General features: G+C 39.6%; 6 protein-coding genes across 8 annotated transcripts; all 6 read left to right on the forward strand.

The window, feature by feature from the left end:
- LOC104751330 (pentatricopeptide repeat-containing protein At1g74630-like) lies at positions 1,474-3,981 on the forward strand. Its single transcript, XM_010473252.1, has 2 exons — positions 1,474-3,562; positions 3,677-3,981. Exon 1 carries the CDS (start codon positions 1,504-1,506, stop codon positions 3,433-3,435), a length of 1,932 nt encoding a protein of 643 aa, XP_010471554.1. The 5' UTR covers positions 1,474-1,503; the 3' UTR covers positions 3,436-3,562; positions 3,677-3,981.
- LOC104753840 (pentatricopeptide repeat-containing protein At1g74630-like) lies at positions 3,560-6,841 on the forward strand. Its single transcript, XM_010476034.2, has 4 exons — positions 3,560-3,986; positions 4,215-4,493; positions 4,556-6,422; positions 6,537-6,841. The coding sequence occupies exons 1-3, from the start codon at positions 3,666-3,668 to the stop codon at positions 6,293-6,295; spliced, it is 2,340 nt and encodes a 779-aa protein (XP_010474336.2). The 5' UTR covers positions 3,560-3,665; the 3' UTR covers positions 6,296-6,422; positions 6,537-6,841.
- Positions 6,679-9,095, forward strand: LOC104753842 (pentatricopeptide repeat-containing protein At1g74630-like). The gene is made up of 3 exons (XM_010476035.1): positions 6,679-6,846; positions 7,075-7,390; positions 7,573-9,095. The coding sequence occupies exons 1-3, from the start codon at positions 6,679-6,681 to the stop codon at positions 9,069-9,071; spliced, it is 1,983 nt and encodes a 660-aa protein (XP_010474337.1). The 3' UTR covers positions 9,072-9,095.
- Positions 9,079-12,616, forward strand: LOC104751329. 3 transcript variants are annotated; one of them, XM_010473250.2, is made up of 5 exons: positions 9,079-9,198; positions 9,313-9,622; positions 10,995-11,310; positions 11,666-11,828; positions 11,913-12,586. In XM_010473250.2, exons 2-5 carry the CDS (start codon positions 9,455-9,457, stop codon positions 12,376-12,378), a joined length of 1,113 nt encoding a protein of 370 aa, XP_010471552.1. In that variant the 5' UTR covers positions 9,079-9,198; positions 9,313-9,454; the 3' UTR covers positions 12,379-12,586. The 3 variants fall into 3 exon arrangements, with proteins under 3 accessions (XP_010471552.1, XP_019094030.1, XP_019094029.1); XM_019238485.1 differs by lacking the exons at positions 9,079-9,198; positions 10,995-11,310; positions 11,666-11,828 and adding exons at positions 9,851-10,166; positions 10,522-10,684 and having other exon boundaries at positions 9,212-9,622; XM_019238484.1 differs by lacking the exon at positions 9,079-9,198 and having other exon boundaries at positions 9,301-9,622; positions 11,913-12,616.
- On the forward strand, positions 16,333-17,205 carry LOC104753843 (glutathione S-transferase T3-like). Its single transcript, XM_010476036.1, has one exon. The coding sequence runs from the start codon at positions 16,333-16,335 to the stop codon at positions 17,203-17,205; it is 873 nt and encodes a 290-aa protein (XP_010474338.1).
- LOC109129528 (glutathione S-transferase T3-like) lies at positions 19,834-20,684 on the forward strand. The gene is made up of 2 exons (XM_019237802.1): positions 19,834-19,855; positions 19,993-20,684. The coding sequence occupies exons 1-2, from the start codon at positions 19,834-19,836 to the stop codon at positions 20,682-20,684; spliced, it is 714 nt and encodes a 237-aa protein (XP_019093347.1).

Raw genomic sequence — 22,426 nt, forward strand, 5'->3', positions numbered from 1 at the left:
ATGCCTCACAGAGATGATGTCTCTTGGAGCACTATGATTGTTGGGTTTGCTCATAATGGGAGTTTCAGTGATGCTTTCTCGTATTTCAGGGAGTTGCAACGAGCGGAGATGAGACCAAACGAGGTAAGTCTGACTGGAGTTCTTTCTGCATGTTCACAATCCGGGGCATTTGAGTTTGGGAAGACGATACACGGGTTTGTAGAGAAATCAGGGTTNCCATGTAACCATGACTTTCATGGAGTTTGCATCTACGAGTGGTTGCAACGCAATCGTCTGTGTCCCTTGTGTCGATCGCCAATTACTAAAGGTGTTCAATCCGGATTTCAGTTCTATTATGGTTCGATTAACGTTGTTCAGTTTTTAAAATTATGAAAACTAGTTACAATATTTAGTTTGGTTTGGATATGGACCGTAGTTATGTTTTCTGCTGTTATGATTCGTGAACACAAGTTTTGATAACAAGGGAAACAAGTAACTAAAATTCATTCGTATTCGTATTAAACAGATGAAAATAATAAAAACATTTACATATATAAATTGGAAAAAACCAAACGTAATCATCTCGTTGAGATTAAATAAAATCAATTAATACTTATCCAAAGTCCTTATTTACAGATTACCATCCAAATTGTAACATAAAACGATTCCAGTGAGTTTGCGTACACTATAATTACCTCTTCCATGCAAGTAATTTATGACCCGCTCACCGCCGAGCTAACATGCGCCGAAGTCATCCGCAGAAGTATCCGTCTACAAACAGCAACTTCCTCCTCACTCTCTCTTCCCGATCAAACCATCGACCATCACACAACAAGCCTTACGCCCCTATACGCTGAAAACAACGCCGTCTGGTACTCTAGTTGTCCCAACGGAACCACTTTTATCTCCAACCCCTTGACTTTCTCCCTAAACTGCAACGGCGTCTCCCATATCATGAGCCGCTTCGGCGTAGCCAATGACTGCTCCACTATCACTCGAGAGATCGACATAGCTCTTGCGTCTGTATTGTCAAAAGGCAGAGGAGTTACTGAAGTCAAGATCTGGAAGATCACTACTAAAGTTTATGACATCGATACAGAATCAGAGAAACTGTTGACAGAGAGGTATTGCTCTGTTCCTGCGGATGATGATTTACCACCACCACTGGCGATCAAGTTGCTCCGATATAACTTTAATGGTTCAACGGGATGTGTGACTTGCATGGAGGGTTACGTTGAAGGATCAGTCGTCGTGAAGTTGCCTTGCGAACATGACTTTCATGGAGGTTGTATCAACCAATGGTCACAGATCAATCAACACTGTTCCTTGTGCCCGCTTCAATTCTCTTCTTCATCATCTTTTTCATTTTTTCTTTGGATCTTTGATTTGTAAAAACAACAATTTTTTTAGGGTTTATTAGAGTATATATACACATTAAAAGATTTATCTAGATTCTGTTATTTTAAAAATTCCATTTTTTTTTTTTTTTTATGGGTGCTTGTGTTGTGTTGTGACTTGTGACCAATGTCTATGGCAATGCACCATTGTCTATCTCTCCTTACTAGCTGCAAGAGCTTAAGAGCTTTAACTCAAATCCATGGCTTCTTTATTAAATCCGGCGTCGATTCCGATTCTTACTTAACCGGAAAACTTATCTTACAATCTGCGATTTCTGTTCCCGAAGCTTTACCGTACGCTCGACGTCTTTTGTTCTGTTTTCCTGAACCCGATGCGTTCATGTTCAACACTCTCGTCCGAGGCTACTGTGAATCCGATGACCCGGGTAACTCCGTAGCTGTGTTTGTGGAGATGATTAGTAAAGGTTTAGTCTTTCCGGATAGCTTCTCCTTGGCGTTTGTTGTCAAGGCGGTTGCGAATTTAAGGTCTTTGAGAACTGGGTTTCAGATGCATTGTCAAGCTTTGAAGCATGGGCTTGATTCGCATTTGTTCGTTGGTACTACTTTGATCGGTATGTATGGGGAGTGTGGGTGTGTGGAGTTTGCTCGCAAGGTGTTCGACGAAATGCGTCAACCCAATTTGGTTGCGTGGAACGCTGTGATCACTGCCTGTTTCAGGGGGAATGATGTTTCCAAAGCCAGGGAAATCTTTGATAAGATGCTGGTGAAGAATCACACGTCGTGGAACGTGATGCTTGCTGGGTACACTAAAGCTGGGGAGGTTGAGAGTGCTCAACGGATATTTTCGGAAATGCCTCACAGAGATGATGTCTCTTGGAGCACTATGATTGTTGGGTTTGCTCATAATGGGAGTTTCAGTGATGCTTTCTCGTATTTCAGGGAGTTGCAACGAGCGGAGATGAGACCAAACGAGGTAAGTCTGACTGGAGTTCTTTCTGCATGTTCACAATCCGGGGCATTTGAGTTTGGGAAGACGATACACGGGTTTGTAGAGAAATCAGGGTTTAGTTGGATAGTTTCTGTGAACAATGCGCTTATTGATATGTATTCTAGGTGCGGTGATGTCCTAATGGCTTGGTTAGTCTTTGAAGGTATGCAAGATAAGACAAGTATTGTATCTTGGACATCAATGATAGCTGGCTTAGCTATGTATGGTCACGGGGAAGAAGCTATAAGACTCTTCAATGAAATGATTGCATCTGGTGTTACACCAGACGGGGTATCGTTTGTGTCACTTTTGTATGCTTGCAGCCATGCTGGACTGATCAAAGAAGGTGAAGATTACTTCTCTAAGATGAAGAGGGTTTACCATATAGAACCAGCGATTGAACACTATGGTTGCATGGTTGATTTATATGGCCGATCTGGAAAACTTCAAAAGGCTTATAATTTTATAAGCCAAATGCCAATTGCGCCAACAGCCATAGTGTGGCGGACTCTTCTCGGGGCGTGCAGTAGTCATGGGAATATTGAAATGGCAGAGCAAGTAAAACAAAGGCTTAATGAGCTTGACCCAAATAACTCGGGGGATCTTGTTCTTTTGTCGAATGCTTATGCTATTGCGGGTAAATGGAAGGATGTTGCTTGTATCAGAAAGTCAATGATTGTCCAGAGAATCAAGAAGATAACTGCTTGGAGCTCTGTTGAAGTTGGCAAAACCATGTTCAAGTTCACTGCAGGGGAGAAAAAGAAGGGAATCGATATAGAGGCTCACGAGAAGCTAAAAGAAATAATCTTGAGGCTTAGAAATGAAGCTGGGTATGCACCAGAAGTAGCAAGTGCTTTATATGATGTCGAAGAGGAAGAAAAGGAAGATCAAGTGAGTAAACACAGCGAAAAGCTTGCACTTGCATTTGCTCTAGCTAGATTACCCAAAGGAGCAAATATCAGGATAGTGAAAAATCTTAGAATTTGCAGAGATTGTCACGCTGTTATGAAACTAACTTCAAAGGTTTATGAAGTAGAGATTGTGGTCAGAGACAGAAATCGCTTCCATTCATTCAAGGACGGTTATTGCTCATGCAGTGACTACTGGTAAAAGTTCTGAATAAATTGTACACCAAACGACATATCATTTTGTGGTTTTGATGATTCAACTAATGACCTCGTCATCAATGAAGACTTCACTACCAACACAAACTTTCAGATAGGTCTTCATTTGCGAGGTTTGTGGTTTACATTGCGCTGGGTTTGGGGGGTATTTTGTCACTTTTCATTCTTCATGGCCGAACACGTAATATAGGAAATAATTTTGGACTGTAATTGTAAATGTCTAACAGATTTTACCAAACTTTGACGAGAAAGACCAAGCACGTCTGGGTGGTTTTGGTTCTAAAGTCTCAACCTTTTGAATCGTCGTTTCCTTCTTTCTCGCTTACCAGATCTTCGAAAAATCCTAACTTTTTGTATTATTTCGATTCCATGGCTGCTTCAGCTGCATTCTTCATATCATCACCACCTTTCGTACCCTTTTCCTGCAAAATTCGCAGACCATTTCTATTGCTTTCTCCAAAATACCCCAAACCGGTTTCGGTGCGAGCTTCTGTGCCCTCGATCTCCATCGATGACAAATCTTCAGTCCAAACTAAGGTGAGTTTACTAGTATTTCGTTTTGTGTGATCGTCTTGCTCTTTATTGTTCAATCTATGGTGGTGACTTGGAGAAGGAACTAGGCAAAATTGTATTAGTCATATTCAGATTTATCGAGATTTCTTTGTTAAAAAATGGCTTTTGATTCATATAATTACTATTAGGTCTATATTTTAGATTGCTTTTCTTACTTTAGAAGTTTTATGGGATGATTCTGTTCTGTTTTAGACTAGCAATTGGCAGTGGAAGTTCAAGGGAAACTCGATCGGAATATACTATGAAGAGCATGAGAGGGAGAAAAGTGAATCAGCTAAGAATATCCTTATGATACCAACAATATCAGATGTTAGCACCGTTGAGGAGTGGAGATCTGTGGCTAAAGACATTGTGCAGCGTGATGGTGAAGTCAGCTGGCGAGCAACTATTGTAGATTGGCCTGGTCTTGGCTATTCTGGTAGACCAAAGATGGATTACGACACAGATGTCATGGAGAAGTTTGTGGTTNAGGTTTGTGGTTTACATTGCGCTGGGTTTGGGGGGTATTTTGTCACTTTTCATTCTTCNTCTGTTTTCCTGAACCCGATGCGTTCATGTTCAACACTCTCGTCCGAGGCTACTGTGAATCCGATGACCCGGGTAACTCCGTAGCTGTGTTTGTGGAGATGATTAGTAAAGGTTTAGTCTTTCCGGATAGCTTCTCCTTGGCGTTTGTTGTCAAGGCGGTTGCGAATTTAAGGTCTTTGAGAACTGGGTTTCAGATGCATTGTCAAGCTTTGAAGCATGGGCTTGATTCGCATTTGTTCGTTGGTACTACTTTGATCGGTATGTATGGGGAATGTGGGTGTGTGGAGTTTGCTCGCAAGGTGTTCGACGAAATGCGTCAACCGAATTTGGTTGCGTGGAACGCTGTGATCACTGCCTGTTTCAGGGGGAATGATGTTTCCAAAGCCAGGGAAATCTATGATAAGATGCTGGTAAAGAATCACACATCGTGGAACGTGATGCTTGCTGGGTACACTAAATCTGGGGAGGTTGAGAGTGCTAAACGGATCTTCTTGGAGATGCCTCACAGAGATGATGTCTCTTGGAGCACTATGATTGTTGGGTTTGCTCATAATGGGAGTTTCAGTGATGCTTTCTCGTATTTCAGGGAGTTGCAACGAGCGGAGATGAGACCAAACGAGGTAAGTCTGACTGGAGTTCTTTCTGCATGTTCACAATCCAGGGCATTTGAGTTTGGGAAGACGATACACGGGTTTGTAGAGAAATCAGGGTATAGTTGGATAGTTTCTGTGAACAATGCGCTTATTGATATGTATTCTAGGTGCGGTGATGTCCTAATGGCTTGGTTAGTCTTTGAAGGTATGCAAGATAAGACAAGTATTGTATCTTGGACATCAATGATAGCTGGCTTAGCTATGTATGGTCACGGGGAAGAAGCTATAAGACTCTTCAATGAAATGATTGCATCTGGTGTTACACCAGACGGGGTATCGTTTGTGTCACTTTTGTATGCTTGCAGCCATGCTGGACTGATCAAAGAAGGTGAAGATTACTTCTCTAAGATGAAGAGCGTTTACCATATAGAACCAGCGATTGAACACTATGGTTGCATGGTTGATTTATATGGCCGATCTGGAAAACTTCAAAAGGCTTACAATTTTATAAGCCAAATGCCAATTGCGCCAACAGCCATAGTGTGGCGGACTCTTCTCGGGGCGTGCAGTAGTCATGGGAATATTGAAATGGCAGAGCAAGTAAAACAAAGGCTTAATGAGCTTGACCCAAATAACTCGGGGGATCTTGTTCTTTTGTCGAATGCTTATGCTATTGCGGGTAAATGGAAGGATGTTTCTTGTATCAGAAAGTCAATGATTGTCCAGAGAATCAAGAAGATAACTGCTTGGAGCTCTGTTGAAGTTGGCAAAACCATGTACAAGTTCAGTGCAGGGGAGAAAAAGAAGGGAATCGATATAGAGGCTCACGAGAAGCTAAAAGAAATAATCTTGAGGCTTAGAAATGAAGCTGGGTATGCACCAGAGCTAGCAAGTGCTTTATATGATGTAGAAGAGGAAGAAAAAGAAGATCAAGTGAGTAAACACAGCGAGAAGCTTGCACTTGCATTTGCTCTAGCTAGATTACCCAAAGGAGCAAATATCAGGATAGTGAAAAATCTTAGAATTTGCAGAGATTGTCACGCTGTTATGAAACTAACTTCAAAGGTTTATGAAGTAGAGATTGTGGTCAGAGACAGAAATCGCTTCCATTCATTCAAGGACGGTTATTGCTCATGCAGTGACTACTGGTAAAAGTTCTGAATAAATTGTACACCAAACGACATATCATTTTGTGGTTTTGATGATTCAACTAATGACCTCGTCATCAATGAAGACTTCACTACCAACACAAACTTTCAGATAGGTCTTCATTTGCGAGGTTTGTGGTTTACATTGCGCTGGGTTTGGGGGGTATTTTGTCACTTTTCATTCTTCATGGCCGAACACGTAATATAGGAAATAATTTTGGACTGTAATTGTAAATGTCTAACAGATTTTACCAAACTTTGACGAGAAAGACCAAGCACGTCTGGGTGGTTTTGGTTCTAAAGTCTCAACCTTTTGAATCGTCGTTTCCTTCTTTCTCGCTTACCAGATCTTCGAAAAATCCTAACTTTTTGTATTATTTCGATTCCATGGCTGCTTCAGCTGCATTCTTCATATCATCACCACCTTTCGTACCCTTTTCCTGCAAAATTCGCAGACCATTTCTATTGCTTTCTCCAAAATACCCCAAACCGGTTTCGGTGCGAGCTTCTGTGCCCTCGATCTCCATCGATGACAAATCTTCAGTCCAAACTAAGGTGAGTTTACTAGTATTTCGTTTTGTGTGATCGTCTTGCTCTTTATTGTTCAATCTATGGTGGTGACTTGGAGAAGGAACTAGGCAAAATTGTATTAGTCATATTCAGATTTATCGAGATTTCTTTGTTAAAAAATGGCTTTTGATTCATATAATTACTATTAGGTCTATATTTTAGATTGCTTTTCTTACTTTAGAAGTTTTATGGGATGATTCTGTTCTGTTTTAGACTAGCAATTGGCAGTGGAAGTTCAAGGGAAACTCGATCGGAATATATTATGAAGAGCATGAGAGGGAGAAAAGTGAATCAGCTAAGAATATCCTTATGATACCAACAATATCAGATGTTAGCACCGTTGAGGAGTGGAGATCTGTGGCTAAAGACATTGTGCAGCGTGATGGTGAAGTCAGCTGGCGAGCAACTATTGTAGATTGGCCTGGTCTTGGCTATTCTGGTAGACCAAAGATGGATTACGACACAGATGTCATGGAGAAGTTTGTGGTTGACTTCATGAACTCACCTGAGAGCCCAATGAGCCAGTCAGGTTAGTGTGAACCGTCTCTTCTTCTGCTTGTGTTGGCATTATTACGGTGACAAGAGTGAAAAGCTACAAATACTCTCCATGGCTTTAGTTCTGGTTCTGCATACAGTAGTTCGATATAAAAACTGATTCGTAGTTGGTATTATCTATATTTACTTTGGTGAATTATTTTGGTTGTACATGAGCCCTTACCGTGTTTAGAGTCCCTTACNGTGGGTGTGTGGAGTTTGCTCGCAAGGTGTTCGACGAAATGCGTCAACCCAATTTGGTTGCGTGGAACGCTGTGATCACTGCCTGTTTCAGGGGGAATGATGTTTCCAAAGCCAGGGAAATCTTTGATAAGATGCTGGTGAAGAATCACACGTCGTGGAACGTGATGCTTGCTGGGTACACTAAAGCTGGGGAGGTTGAGAGTGCTCAACGGATATTTTCGGAAATGCCTCACAGAGATGATGTCTCTTGGAGCACTATGATTGTTGGGTTTGCTCATAATGGGAGTTTCAGTGATGCTTTCTCGTATTTCAGGGAGTTGCAACGAGCGGAGATGAGACCAAACGAGGTAAGTCTGACTGGAGTTCTTTCTGCATGTTCACAATCCGGGGCATTTGAGTTTGGGAAGACGATACACGGGTTTGTAGAGAAATCAGGGTTTAGTTGGATAGTTTCTGTGAACAATGCGCTTATTGATATGTATTCTAGGTGCGGTGATGTCCTAATGGCTTGGTTAGTCTTTGAAGGTATGCAAGATAAGACAAGTATTGTATCTTGGACATCAATGATAGCTGGCTTAGCTATGTATGGTCACGGGGAAGAAGCTATAAGACTCTTCAATGAAATGATTGCATCTGGTGTTACACCAGACGGGGTATCGTTTGTGTCACTTTTGTATGCTTGCAGCCATGCTGGACTGATCAAAGAAGGTGAAGATTACTTCTCTAAGATGAAGAGCGTTTACCATATAGAACCAGCGATTGAACACTATGGTTGCATGGTTGATTTATATGGCCGATCTGGAAAACTTCAAAAGGCTTACAATTTTATAAGCCAAATGCCAATTGCGCCAACAGCCATAGTGTGGCGGACTCTTCTCGGGGCGTGCAGTAGTCATGGGAATATTGAAATGGCAGAGCAAGTAAAACAAAGGCTTAATGAGCTTGACCCAAATAACTCGGGGGATCTTGTTCTTTTGTCGAATGCTTATGCTATTGCGGGTAAATGGAAGGATGTTTCTTGTATCAGAAAGTCAATGATTGTCCAGAGAATCAAGAAGATAACTGCTTGGAGCTCTGTTGAAGTTGGCAAAACCATGTACAAGTTCAGTGCAGGGGAGAAAAAGAAGGGAATCGATATAGAGGCTCACGAGAAGCTAAAAGAAATAATCTTGAGGCTTAGAAATGAAGCTGGGTATGCACCAGAGCTAGCAAGTGCTTTATATGATGTAGAAGAGGAAGAAAAAGAAGATCAAGTGAGTAAACACAGCGAGAAGCTTGCACTTGCATTTGCTCTAGCTAGATTACCCAAAGGAGCAAATATCAGGATAGTGAAAAATCTTAGAATTTGCAGAGATTGTCACGCTGTTATGAAACTAACTTCAAAGGTTTATGAAGTAGAGATTGTGGTCAGAGACAGAAATCGCTTCCATTCATTCAAGGACGGTTATTGCTCATGCAGTGACTACTGGTAAAAGTTCTGAATAAATTGTACACCAAACGACATATCATTTTGTGGTTTTGATGATTCAACTAATGACCTCGTCATCAATGAAGACTTCACTACCAACACAAACTTTCAGATAGGTCTTCATTTGCGAGGTTTGTGGTTTACATTGCGCTGGGTTTGGGGGGTATTTTGTCACTTTTCATTCTTCATGGCCGAACACGTAATATAGGAAATAATTTTGGACTGTAATTGTAAATGTCTAACAGATTTTACCAAACTTTGACGAGAAAGACCAAGCACGTCTGGGTGGTTTTGGTTCTAAAGTCTCAACCTTTTGAATCGTCGTTTCCTTCTTTCTCGCTTACCAGATCTTCGAAAAATCCTAACTTTTTGTATTATTTCGATTCCATGGCTGCTTCAGCTGCATTCTTCATATCATCACCACCTTTCGTACCCTTTTCCTGCAAAATTCGCAGACCATTTCTATTGCTTTCTCCAAAATACCCCAAACCGGTTTCGGTGCGAGCTTCTGTGCCCTCGATCTCCATCGATGACAAATCTTCAGTCCAAACTAAGGTGAGTTTACTAGTATTTCGTTTTGTGTGATCGTCTTGCTCTTTATTGTTCAATCTATGGTGGTGACTTGGAGAAGGAACTAGGCAAAATTGTATTAGTCATATTCAGATTTATCGAGATTTCTTTGTTAAAAAATGGCTTTTGATTCATATAATTACTATTAGGTCTATATTTTAGATTGCTTTTCTTACTTTAGAAGTTTTATGGGATGATTCTGTTCTGTTTTAGACTAGCAATTGGCAGTGGAAGTTCAAGGGAAACTCGATCGGAATATATTATGAAGAGCATGAGAGGGAGAAAAGTGAATCAGCTAAGAATATCCTTATGATACCAACAATATCAGATGTTAGCACCGTTGAGGAGTGGAGATCTGTGGCTAAAGACATTGTGCAGCGTGATGGTGAAGTCAGCTGGCGAGCAACTATTGTAGATTGGCCTGGTCTTGGCTATTCTGGTAGACCAAAGATGGATTACGACACAGATGTCATGGAGAAGTTTGTGGTTGACTTCATGAACTCACCTGAGAGCCCAATGAGCCAGTCAGGTTAGTGTGAACCGTCTCTTCTTCTGCTTGTGTTGGCATTATTACGGTGACAAGAGTGAAAAGCTACAAATACTCTCCATGGCTTTAGTTCTGGTTCTGCATACAGTAGTTCGATATAAAAACTGATTCGTAGTTGGTATTATCTATATTTACTTTGGTGAATTATTTTGGTTGTACATGAGCCCTTACCGTGTTTAGAGTCCCTTACTCTTAGCTCATTCTGAAATTAAGTCTTCTTTGTGGGTCTGAATGCTTATATGCCTGAATCGGGCTTCCTTTGATCCGCCTTATTTGCTTTCCAAAGAAGAAAAGAGAAAAAGCACATTTTAACATAATCCATGTTAAACCGAAACAGGTAATGATGATCTGGTAATCATCGGAGGAGGGCATGCAGCAACACTAGCACTCCGTGCTACCCAACGTGGGCTACTTAAACCATCAGCCATTGCTGCTGTCGCACCTACATGGGCTGGACCCCTGCCTATTGTCTTTGGCCGTGATTCTTCCATGGTGACCAGGTCCGTTTACATCTTTTCATAAAAAAAAGAGGAAAAGAAGATAAAAGCTTTCCTCTGTTGATGGCCTGNAGTCCAAACTAAGGTGAGTTTACTAGTATTTCGTTTTGTGTGATCGTCTTGCTCTTTATTGTTCAATCTATGGTGGTGACTTGGAGAAGGAACTAGGCAAAATTGTATTAGTCATATTCAGATTTATCGAGATTTCTTTGTTAAAAAATGGCTTTTGATTCATATAATTACTATTAGGTCTATATTTTAGATTGCTTTTCTTACTTTAGAAGTTTTATGGGATGATTCTGTTCTGTTTTAGACTAGCAATTGGCAGTGGAAGTTCAAGGGAAACTCGATCGGAATATACTATGAAGAGCATGAGAGGGAGAAAAGTGAATCAGCTAAGAATATCCTTATGATACCAACAATATCAGATGTTAGCACCGTTGAGGAGTGGAGATCTGTGGCTAAAGACATTGTGCAGCGTGATGGTGAAGTCAGCTGGCGAGCAACTATTGTAGATTGGCCTGGTCTTGGCTATTCTGGTAGACCAAAGATGGATTACGACACAGATGTCATGGAGAAGTTTGTGGTTGACTTCATGAACTCACCTGAGAGCCCAATGAGCCAGTCAGGTTAGTGTGAACCGTCTCTTCTTCTGCTTGTGTTGGCATTATTACGGTGACAAGAGTGAAAAGCTACAAATACTCTCCATGGCTTTAGTTCTGGTTCTGCATACAGTAGTTCGATATAAAAACTGATTCGTAGTTGGTATTATCTATATTTACTTTGGTGAATTATTTTGGTTGTACATGAGCCCTTACCGTGTTTAGAGTCCCTTACTCTTAGCTCATTCTGAAATTAAGTCTTCTTTGTGGGTCTGAATGCTTATATGCCTGAATCGGGCTTCCTTTGATCCGCCTTATTTGCTTTCCAAAGAAGAAAAGAGAAAAAGCACATTTTAACATAATCCATGTTAAACCGAAACAGGTAATGATGATCTGGTAATCATCGGAGGAGGGCATGCAGCAACACTAGCACTCCGTGCTACCCAACGTGGGCTACTTAAACCATCAGCCATTGCTGCTGTCGCACCTACATGGGCTGGACCCCTGCCTATTGTCTTTGGCCGTGATTCTTCCATGGTGACCAGGTCCGTTTACATCTTTTCATAAAAAAAAGAGGAAAAGAAGATAAAAGCTTTCCTCTGTTGATGGCCTGGCTTTTGTCTCAACAGGTACGGTATGCTAAGAGGAACTCTAAGAGCACCTGGAGTTGGTTGGATGATGTACAACATGTTGGTGAGCAACGAGAAGTCTATCGAGTCTCAGTACAAATCTCATGTTTATGCAGACCAGACCAACGTGACCGATGCCATAATCCAAAGCAGATACGAGTTAACAAAGCAGAAGGGATCACGCTACGTCCCTGCAGCTTTCTTGACAGGTTTACTCGACCCTGTTTCATCCCGGGAGGAATTTCTTCAACTGTTTGCTGATTTGGAAGGAAAATTTCCGATTATGGTGATGTCAACGAAAGGAGCTCCAAAGAGATCTAAAGCTGAAATGGAAGCATTAAGAGGAGCCAAAGGAGTTAGCAAATTCGTGGAGGTTGAAGGTGCACTCTTGCCTCAAGAAGAGTATCCTTCTCTTGTTGCTCAAGAGCTCTACAACTTCTTGCAAGAGACTTTTACTAAATGTTAGATAGAATAAAAGCTCACGCATACAGACAGACCCATAAAATGTGTGCACACTGCACAGGCGCATAATATTGTTACTTCATTGTTTGCAGAACTCTACAGTTAAAAAGTGTCTCTATATTGCTAATTTTCTAAGTTTCATATATTTGAAATTTTGTATAAGCTATTCGGGTCTCTTTAAGTTTCGACTAGCATGGTTTGTTTCCTTTACAGTTCATAAAGACATACAAATATGATTTGAGCTAGTAACACCAACTTTACCTACTTCTAAATTATGGCAAATCATCTTTATTAATATGACCATGATCTCTTTCTTTGTTTCTAATATATTTTTTACTCAGTTATTTTTATAATTTCTTCCTCAAAATTGTAATACTAATTGTAGATTTCAAACAAAGTATAAATAATAAGCTATTTAATAACTTTGATTAACATTTGTAAATTGTTCGATTTTATAAAACTTAAATCATGTTTTAGTAGTCTCTGGCATCTGTCGAAAACATAAGCACGGGCAAGGAACTGTTCGTCGTGCTGCACGGTTCTGGTCATCGAGAAGCTGTTCCTTCAAGGCTTCAATCTACAGTTTACTTGGCCTAGGAGAAAATGAACTCAACGTCGCCAGCACTGATCGGAGCCAGCTACCATGGACAGCACGATAGGCCAGCAGACAGCAGGGACCATTTTCTTTCCTATCCGGTAAGAGCATCTCCACTCATGGGTAGTCTCATGGGTACTCATATTTTTGGGCCCCCAAAAAATATCAAAAAACCCAATTCTGGGTCCACGAAGGTGAGGATAGTTGCTATGGGAAGCAATTTTAGCAACGGGTTAAGAACGATATGTGGCATCCTGTGGTAGGATATACCGAAAATATAAAATGTTTTTTTCTTTCTTTCCCATTTCTTCTCTCTTTTTCCCGACTGTCTTTCTCTCTTCTCCCTCGCAGAAGGCAAGCGATTGAAGAGACGATTCATCTCGAATCGGAAAATCAATGGATTTCCATTTAAGTCATTGATTTTTCCGACTTGTATTGGAGGATAGTTGGTCACCCGGAAGCGATGGCTTCTAGATCGGCTCAATCGTAAGAGTTGACGGTTCGGTTCTCACGACAACCGACGGCGGCGGTTCCTTTTAGTGGGACAACGACGGCGGAGGATTCTTCTGGTGGCCTACAGGGAACGGTGAGGTCCATTGGCTACCGAATCGGAGATAGAAGGTTTGTCTTCTCCTTTCCGATTTATTGCATGTATTTGAAATTAATCTTTGGTTGTCTATAATAGTTAGGGTTTCAGATTAATTGATTGATTGTTAGATTGGTAAATGTTTTATTTCGATTTGACTTATTAGGCGTAGATTATGAGATTAGTTTGATGTTCAATCGGTTTTGAGAATTTTTTTGGAGGGTGATTGGGTTTATGTTTTAATCGAGTTATTGTCTGATAGTTTTTTCAAGAATTAGTACATTTTTATGTTCTTGTTATCTTATGTTTGTCTGTTTTGTTATAGATTGTTGATTGAATCCTTGTGTTGTTCTCAATATTAGGAGTACAATGTTTTAGTTTATGTCTTGTATAAGTAATTGTGTGATCAATGTTGATCCGATTGTCATGTTTTGTGCGAGGTGCTTCATAAACTGTGTGTAGCTGATAAATGGTGAAAATTGGTTAAGGTGAAGTGGACACACGGTTGGATTCTCTTACTTGTAAAGATATGCTACTCTAGCTTTCATTGTTGTTGTTTGGTTTTGTTTGAGTTTGTGTTTGTGATGAATGTGTAGCTTTTTTCTATTGTTTAAGTGTTATGTTTGAAGTGATATAGATTGTAAGAATGATTGAAGTGTTATGTTTGTCTTTGTCTTGATGTGTTATGCTTGTATTTGGTGATGAGAATGTTTGATGTTCGGGAAAAATAATTGAACATCAAACTGTGTGTTTTTGTATTTGATAAGTGATGAACCGTGTGTGTTTAAAAATTTGCTCAAGGGTTTAAAATTTTCCAAACCGTGTGTCTTAAATTTAATCCTTGTGTTGTTATGATGTTTGATCAAGTGGTTGAGTTTGATTTTCGATTTTATATTTTCCCCATGTGATGTTGTCTTATTTGATCAATAATTTGAGTTTGAGTTTGTGTGTAAAATTTTCGAAAACCTATATGATTGAGTTTGATTTTAGTATTGACTTTAAAGATCAGCTTTTTGAAAACTTTTACCCAAGGAGATTTACTGAAAAGTGTTTCAATCGGTCTATTCATAGAGATATACTGAAAAGTATATCTCTTTTTGAGAATTCAAAACACTCATTAGTCTTTAGCTAAATAAACCTTTATTCTCTTTGTCTAATCTTTAGTATTAAAGTNTATGTGGCATCCTGTGGTAGGATATACCGAAAATATAAAATGTTTTTTTCTTTCTTTCCCATTTCTTCTCTCTTTTTCCCGACTGTCTTTCTCTCTTCTCCCTCGCAGAAGGCAAGCGATTGAAGAGACGATTCATCTCGAATCGGAAAATCAATGGATTTCCATTTAAGTCATTGATTTTTCCGACTTGTATTGGAGGATAGTTGGTCACCCGGAAGCGATGGCTTCCAGATCGGCTCAATCGTAAGAGTTGACGGTTCGGTTCTCACGACAACCGACGGCGGCGGTTCCTTTTAGTGGGACAACGACGGCGGAGGATTCTTCTGGTGGCCTACAGGGAACGGTGAGGTCCATTGGCTACCGAATCGGAGATAGAAGGTTTGTCTTCTCCTTTCCGATTTATTGCATGTATTTGAAATTAATCTTTGGTTGTCTATAATAGTTAGGGTTTCAGATTAATTGATTGATTGTTAGATTGGTAAATGTTTTATTTCGATTTGACTTATTAGGCGTAGATTATGAGATTAGTTTGATGTTCAATCGGTTTTGAGAATTTTTTTGGAGGGTGATTGGGTTTATGTTTTAATCGAGTTATTGTCTGATAGTTTTTTCAAGAATTAGTACATTTTTATGTTCTTGTTATCTTATGTTTGTCTGTTTTGTTATAGATTGTTGATTGAATCCTTGTGTTGTTCTCAATATTAGGAGTACAATGTTTTAGTTTATGTCTTGTATAAGTAATTGTGTGATCAATGTTGATCCGGTTGTCATGTTTTGTGCAAGGTGCTTCATAAAGTGTGTGTAGCTGATAAATGGTGAAGATTGGTTAAGGTGAAGTGGACACACGGTTGGATTCTCTTACTTGTAATGGTATGCTACTCTAGCTTTCATTGTTGTTGTTTGGTTTTGTTTGAGTTTGTGTTTGTGATGAATGTGTAGCTTTTTATATTGTTTAAGTGTTATGTTTGTCTACGTGTTATAGATTGTAAGAAGAATTGAAGTGTTATGTTTGTCTTTGTCTTGATGTGTTATGTTTGTATTTGATGATGAGAATGTTTGATGTTCGGTAAAATAATTGAACATCAAACCGTGTGTTTTTGTATTTGATAAGTGATGAACCTATGTGTGTTTAAAAATTTGCTCAAGGGTTTAAATTTTTTCAAAACCGTGTGTGTCTTAAATTTAATCCTTGTGTTGTTATGTTGTTTGATCATGTGGTTGAGTTTGAGTTTGTGTGTAAAATTTTCCAAAACCTATATGATTGAGTTTGAATTTAGTATTGACTTTAAAGATCAGTTTTTTGAAAATGTTTACCCAAGAAAATTTACTGAAAAGTGTTTCAATCGCTCTATTCATAGAGATATACTAAAAGTATATCTCTTTAGTACTAAAACACTCATTAGTCTTTAGCTAAATAAACATTTATTCTCTTTGTTTAACCTTTAGTATTAAAGCTCACATAAACCTTGAGGTCAATATAAACGACCATTGTTAAACACTAACCCAAACTCTTAACGTTTATCTCTCCAAACCCTTTCGTTTTCATAAACCTAAACTCTCAATTTTTACAAACCTAAACTCTCAGCTTACACTAACACAAGCAATGGATCCTAGAAACCCTTATCGTTTTTGGGATCAAAATTTTGTTGATCTTTTGAATTCTCAAAAAGACTCCAACTGTTCTGATAATCCTATTCCTCCTATTTCCACCCAATCCTCTCAACCTATTCAGTTTACTAATAAATTCTCTTCTCAGCCTTCAAACTTTAGCCCTGGGTTCTCTTCTCAGCCTCTTAACATAACCCCTACATCTGAATCTGAAGATTGTATCGAGGTTACAGCAGATGAGATTGATGAAGACGGAGACACAGGAAGTAGGAAGCGGTGGAGTGCAGAGGAGGATGTTCATCTCATAAGCGCTTGGTTAAACACAAGCAAAGATCCAGTGGTGAGCAACGACCAGCGACTACAAAGTTTCTGGAAGAGGGTTGCAGACTATTACAAAGCTCATGATGGAGATGCTACTTCAAACGCAAGAGGGCCTTCACAATGTAAGGCAAGGTGGAGTAAGATAAAACACCAAGTCAACAAGTTTGTTGGGTGTTACTCACAAGCGAGTACAAGAAGGAAGAGTGGACAATCAGAAGATGATGTTGTGAGCATGGCGTATGAGTTTTACAAGAATGACATGAAGAAGCCGTTTATGCTTGGACATTGTTGGAGAGAACTGAAGAATGATCAGAAACGGATCACAGAACGACATGAAGAATGTAGCAATAAGCGTACTAAGCTTGCTTCTAAAGGAGATTTCTCAGCTCCTTCGAGCATTGGTGGAGACGAGATGAGGCCTCTGGGGGTTAAAGCTGCCAAGAAAAAAGGAAAGAAACCTGCAGTTAGTATTGATGTGGATGATGGTTCTGTCAGTAAGTTGGATAAGATAATAGCAATGAAGGATCAAGAACAGGCGGCTAAATAGAGGTACGACAAAATGAGATTGCTAGACAGCCTGCTTAATAAGGGTGAACTAACACCTCCTGAAGTCCTAGTTAGAGACAAACTTGTTGATCAAATGTTGACAAACATTTAGGTTTAAGAACTAACACCCGTTTAAGTCTTGGTTAACTATTGTTTAACTTGTGTTTAACTTGTGTTCTTCTTTTGTTTAACTATCGTTTAAGTCTTGTTAAACTATTGTTTAACTTGTGTTCTTCTTTTGTTTCAGGTTTTGGGATGACATATGAAGCTGTCTCGTTGCCATCTAAAGTGAAACATGTTGGTAGTCAAGCGAATGGAAGCTGTCTTTTTTTTTGTATTGATGTGTTCTGTTTGGAACCGTGAATGTGTTGGTTATTTTTTAGTGCCATTCACAGGCGTCTCTTTTGTTTAAGTGTGGTCGACTTTTGTTTGTTGAACGGACTGTTTGCAACCCGTGAATGTGTTTTGGGTTGTTGTATTTCTTTTTGTAACCCGTGAATGGGTATTGATTGTGTTTGTAAGGTCTATATATTGAAGGTTCATGTTCAATTTCATTTGCGCTTCTGATCATTTCTTCTTTTCATTTCTTCCTCCCTAAAACAAAACAAACATTTATCTTATCATCCTGATCATTTATCTTATCATTTTTTCTTCTCAATTCTTGTTCTCATTTCTTCTTGTTAAATATTTCCATTACCAAAATAACAGGTTTTCATAAACCTTAAAAAAAATAAACCCAACTTCCAATAAGCCTCACAATTAAACCAATTTGATTAATAATGTCTAACTGGAGTTCTGATCAAGAAGTTGATCAAATGGTAGAGGAGGAAGTTGATAGTATAGTGGAAGGGATCTAGTACAACTACACTCAAGAGGAAGGNTACTAAGCTTGCTTCTGAAGGAGATTTCTCAGCTCCTTCGAGCAATGGTTGGAGACGAGATGAGGCCTCCAGGGGTTAAAGCTGCCAAGAAAAAAAGAAAGAAACATGCAGTTAGTATTGATGTATATGATGGTTCTGTCAGTAAGTTGGATAGGATAATAGCAATGAAGGATCAAGAACAGGCGGCTAAAGAGAGGCACGACAAAATGAGATTGCTAGACAACCTGCTTAACAAGAGTGAGCTAACACTTGCTGAAGTCCTACTTAGAGACAAACTTGTTGATCAAATGTTGACAAACATTTAGGTTTAAGAACTAACACTCGTTTAAGTCTTTGTTGTCATGTTTTGTGTTTAACTATTGTTCCACAATTGTTTAACTTGTTTTCTTCTTTTGTTTCAGGTTTTGGGATGACATATGAAGCTGTCTCGTTGCCATCTAAAGTGAAACATGTTGGTAGTCAAGCGAATGGAAGCTGTCTTTTTTTTTGTATTGATGTGTTCTGTTTGGAACCGTGAATGTGTTGGTTATTTTTTAGTGCCATTCACAGGCGTCTCTTTTGTTTAAGTGTGGTCGACTTTTGTTTGTTGAACGGACTGTTTGCAACCCGTGAATGTGTTTTGGGTTGTTGTATTTCTTTTTGTAACCCGTGAATGGGTATTGATTGTGTTTGTAAGGTCTATATATTGAAGGTTCATGTTCAATTTCATTTGCGCTTCTGATCATTTCTTCTTTTCATTTCTTCCTCCCTAAAACAAAACAAACATTTATCTTATCATCCTGATCATTTATCTTATCATTTTTTCTTCTCAATTCTTGTTCTCATTTCTTCTTGTTAAATATTTCCATTACCAAAATAACAGGTTTTCATAAACCTTAAAAAAAATAAACCCAACTTCCAATAAGCCTCACAATTAAACCAATTTGATTAATAATGTCTAACTGGAGTTCTGATCAAGAAGTTGATCAAATGGTAGAGGAGGAAGTTGATAGTATAGTGGAAGGGATCTAGTACAACTACACTCAAGAGGAAGGACCACCAGCTCCAATATTCCGACGAGTGCACATAAATAGAGACCGCGAAGAAGGCCACACTCGGCTATGGAATGATTATTTTGGTGAGAATCCGACTTACACTCCTGCTATGTTCCGCCGTCGCTTTAGAATGAACAAACCATTGTTCGAACGCAGAGTCAGTACTATTAAGAATAGAGTCCCGTACTTCATACAAAGACGAGATGCTACTGGAAGGCTCGGTCTTTCTGCACTTCAAAAATGTTCTGCAGCTATACGTATGATGGTATACGGATGTTCGGCAGATGCGGTGGATGAATATTTACGACTAGCTGAAACAACCGCACATAAATGCCTTGAAAAATTTGTAGACGGAGTTATCCATCTATTTGGAGACGTTTATCTCAGACGACCTACAACGGAAGACCTCCAAAGATTACTGAATATTGGAGAACAACGCGGTTTCCCCGGAATGGTGGGGAGCATAGATTGTATGCATTGGGAGTGAAAAAATTGTCCAACTGCATGGAAAGGACAATATTCACGTGGATTTGGAAAACCGACAATCGTACTAGAGGCAGTGGCATCCCAAGATTTATGGATTTGGCACGCATTTTCGGACCACCGGGTACGTTAAATGATATCAATGTTTTGGACCGCTCACCGGTGTTTGATGATATCTTAGAGGGCCGAGCTCCAAGAGTTTCATACGTTGTCAATGGACATCAATACGAAATGGCGTACTACCTCACTGACGGTATTTATCCCAAATGGGCAACTTTCATCCAATCAATTACACTACCATGTGGCCGAAAAGCTAAACTCTTTGCTCAATGTCAAGAAGCATGTCGTAAAGATGTAGAGCGTGTCTTTGANTTTTGAATTCTCAAAAAGACTCCAACTGTTCTGATAATCCTATTCCTCCTATTTCCACCCAATCCTCTCAGCCTATTCAGTTTACTAATCAATTATCTTTTCAGCCTTCAAACTTTAGCCCTGGGTTCTCTTCTCAGCCTCTTAACATAACCCCGACATCTGAATCTGAAGATTGTATAGAGGTTACAGCAGATGAAATTAATGAAGACGGAGGCAGAGGAAGTAGGAAGCGGTGGAGTGCAGAGGAGGATGTTCATCTCATAAGTGCTTGGTTAAACACAAGCAAAGATCCAGTGGTGAGCAACGACCAGCGGTTACAAAGTTTATGGAAGAGGGTTGCAGACTATTACAAAGCTCATGATGGAGGTACCGGTTCGAACGCAAGAGGGCCTTCACAATGTAAGGCAAGGTGGAGTAAGATAAACCACCGAGTCAACAAGTTTGTTGGGTGTTACTCACAAGCGAGTGCAAGAAGGAAGAGTGGACAATCAGAAGATGATGTTGTGAGCATGGCGTATGAGTTTTACAAGAATGACATGAACAAGCCGTTTATGCTTGGACATTGTTGGAGAGAACTGAAGAATGATCAGAAATGGATCACAGAACAACATGAAGAATGTAGCAATAAGCGTACTAAGCTTGCTTCTGAAGGAGATTTCTCAGCTCCTTCGAGCAATGGTTGGAGACGAGATGAGGCCTCCAGGGGTTAAAGCTGCCAAGAAAAAAAGAAAGAAACATGCAGTTAGTATTGATGTATATGATGGTTCTGTCAGTAAGTTGGATAGGATAATAGCAATGAAGGATCAAGAACAGGCGGCTAAAGAGAGGCACGACAAAATGAGATTGCTAGACAACCTGCTTAACAAGAGTGAGCTAACACTTGCTGAAGTCCTACTTAGAGACAAACTTGTTGATCAAATGTTGACAAACATTTAGGTTTAAGAACTAACACTCGTTTAAGTCTTTGTTGTCATGTTTTGTGTTTAACTATTGTTCCACAATTGTTTAACTTGTTTTCTTCTTTTGTTTCAGGTTTTGGGATGACATATGAAGCTGTCTCGTTGCCATCTAAAGTGAAACATGTTGGTAGTCAAGCGAATGGAAGCTGTCTTTTTTTTTGTATTGATGTGTTCTGTTTGGAACCGTGAATGTGTTGGTTATTTTTTAGTGCCATTCACAGGCGTCTCTTTTGTTTAAGTGTGGTCGACTTTTGTTTGTTGAACGGACTGTTTGCAACCCGTGAATGTGTTTTGGGTTGTTGTATTTCTTTTTGTAACCCGTGAATGGGTATTGATTGTGTTTGTAAGGTCTATATATTGAAGGTTCATGTTCAATTTCATTTGCGCTTCTGATCATTTCTTCTTTTCATTTCTTCCTCCCTAAAACAAAACAAACATTTATCTTATCATCCTGATCATTTATCTTATCATTTTTTCTTCTCAATTCTTGTTCTCATTTCTTCTTGTTAAATATTTCCATTACCAAAATAACAGGTTTTCATAAACCTTAAAAAAAATAAACCCAACTTCCAATAAGCCTCACAATTAAACCAATTTGATTAATAATGTCTAACTGGAGTTCTGATCAAGAAGTTGATCAAATGGTAGAGGAGGAAGTTGATAGTATAGTGGAAGGGATCTAGTACAACTACACTCAAGAGGAAGGACCACCAGCTCCAATATTCCGACGAGTGCACATAAATAGAGACCGCGAAGAAGGCCACACTCGGCTATGGAATGATTATTTTGGTGAGAATCCGACTTACACTCCTGCTATGTTCCGCCGTCGCTTTAGAATGAACAAACCATTGTTCGAACGCAGAGTCAGTACTATTAAGAATAGAGTCCCGTACTTCATACAAAGACGAGATGCTACTGGAAGGCTCGGTCTTTCTGCACTTCAAAAATGTTCTGCAGCTATACGTATGATGGTATACGGATGTTCGGCAGATGCGGTGGATGAATATTTACGACTAGCTGAAACAACCGCACATAAATGCCTTGAAAAATTTGTAGACGGAGTTATCCATCTATTTGGAGACGTTTATCTCAGACGACCTACAACGGAAGACCTCCAAAGATTACTGAATATTGGAGAACAACGCGGTTTCCCCGGAATGGTGGGGAGCATAGATTGTATGCATTGGGAGTGAAAAAATTGTCCAACTGCATGGAAAGGACAATATTCACGTGGATTTGGAAAACCGACAATCGTACTAGAGGCAGTGGCATCCCAAGATTTATGGATTTGGCACGCATTTTCGGACCACCGGGTACGTTAAATGATATCAATGTTTTGGACCGCTCACCGGTGTTTGATGATATCTTAGAGGGCCGAGCTCCAAGAGTTTCATACGTTGTCAATGGACATCAATACGAAATGGCGTACTACCTCACTGACGGTATTTATCCCAAATGGGCAACTTTCATCCAATCAATTACACTACCATGTG

The sequence above is a fragment of the Camelina sativa genome, chromosome 16 (genome assembly GCF_000633955.1).
Source record: "Camelina sativa cultivar DH55 chromosome 16, Cs, whole genome shotgun sequence".
In the NCBI taxonomy this organism is placed as follows: Eukaryota; Viridiplantae; Streptophyta; class Magnoliopsida; order Brassicales; family Brassicaceae; genus Camelina; species Camelina sativa.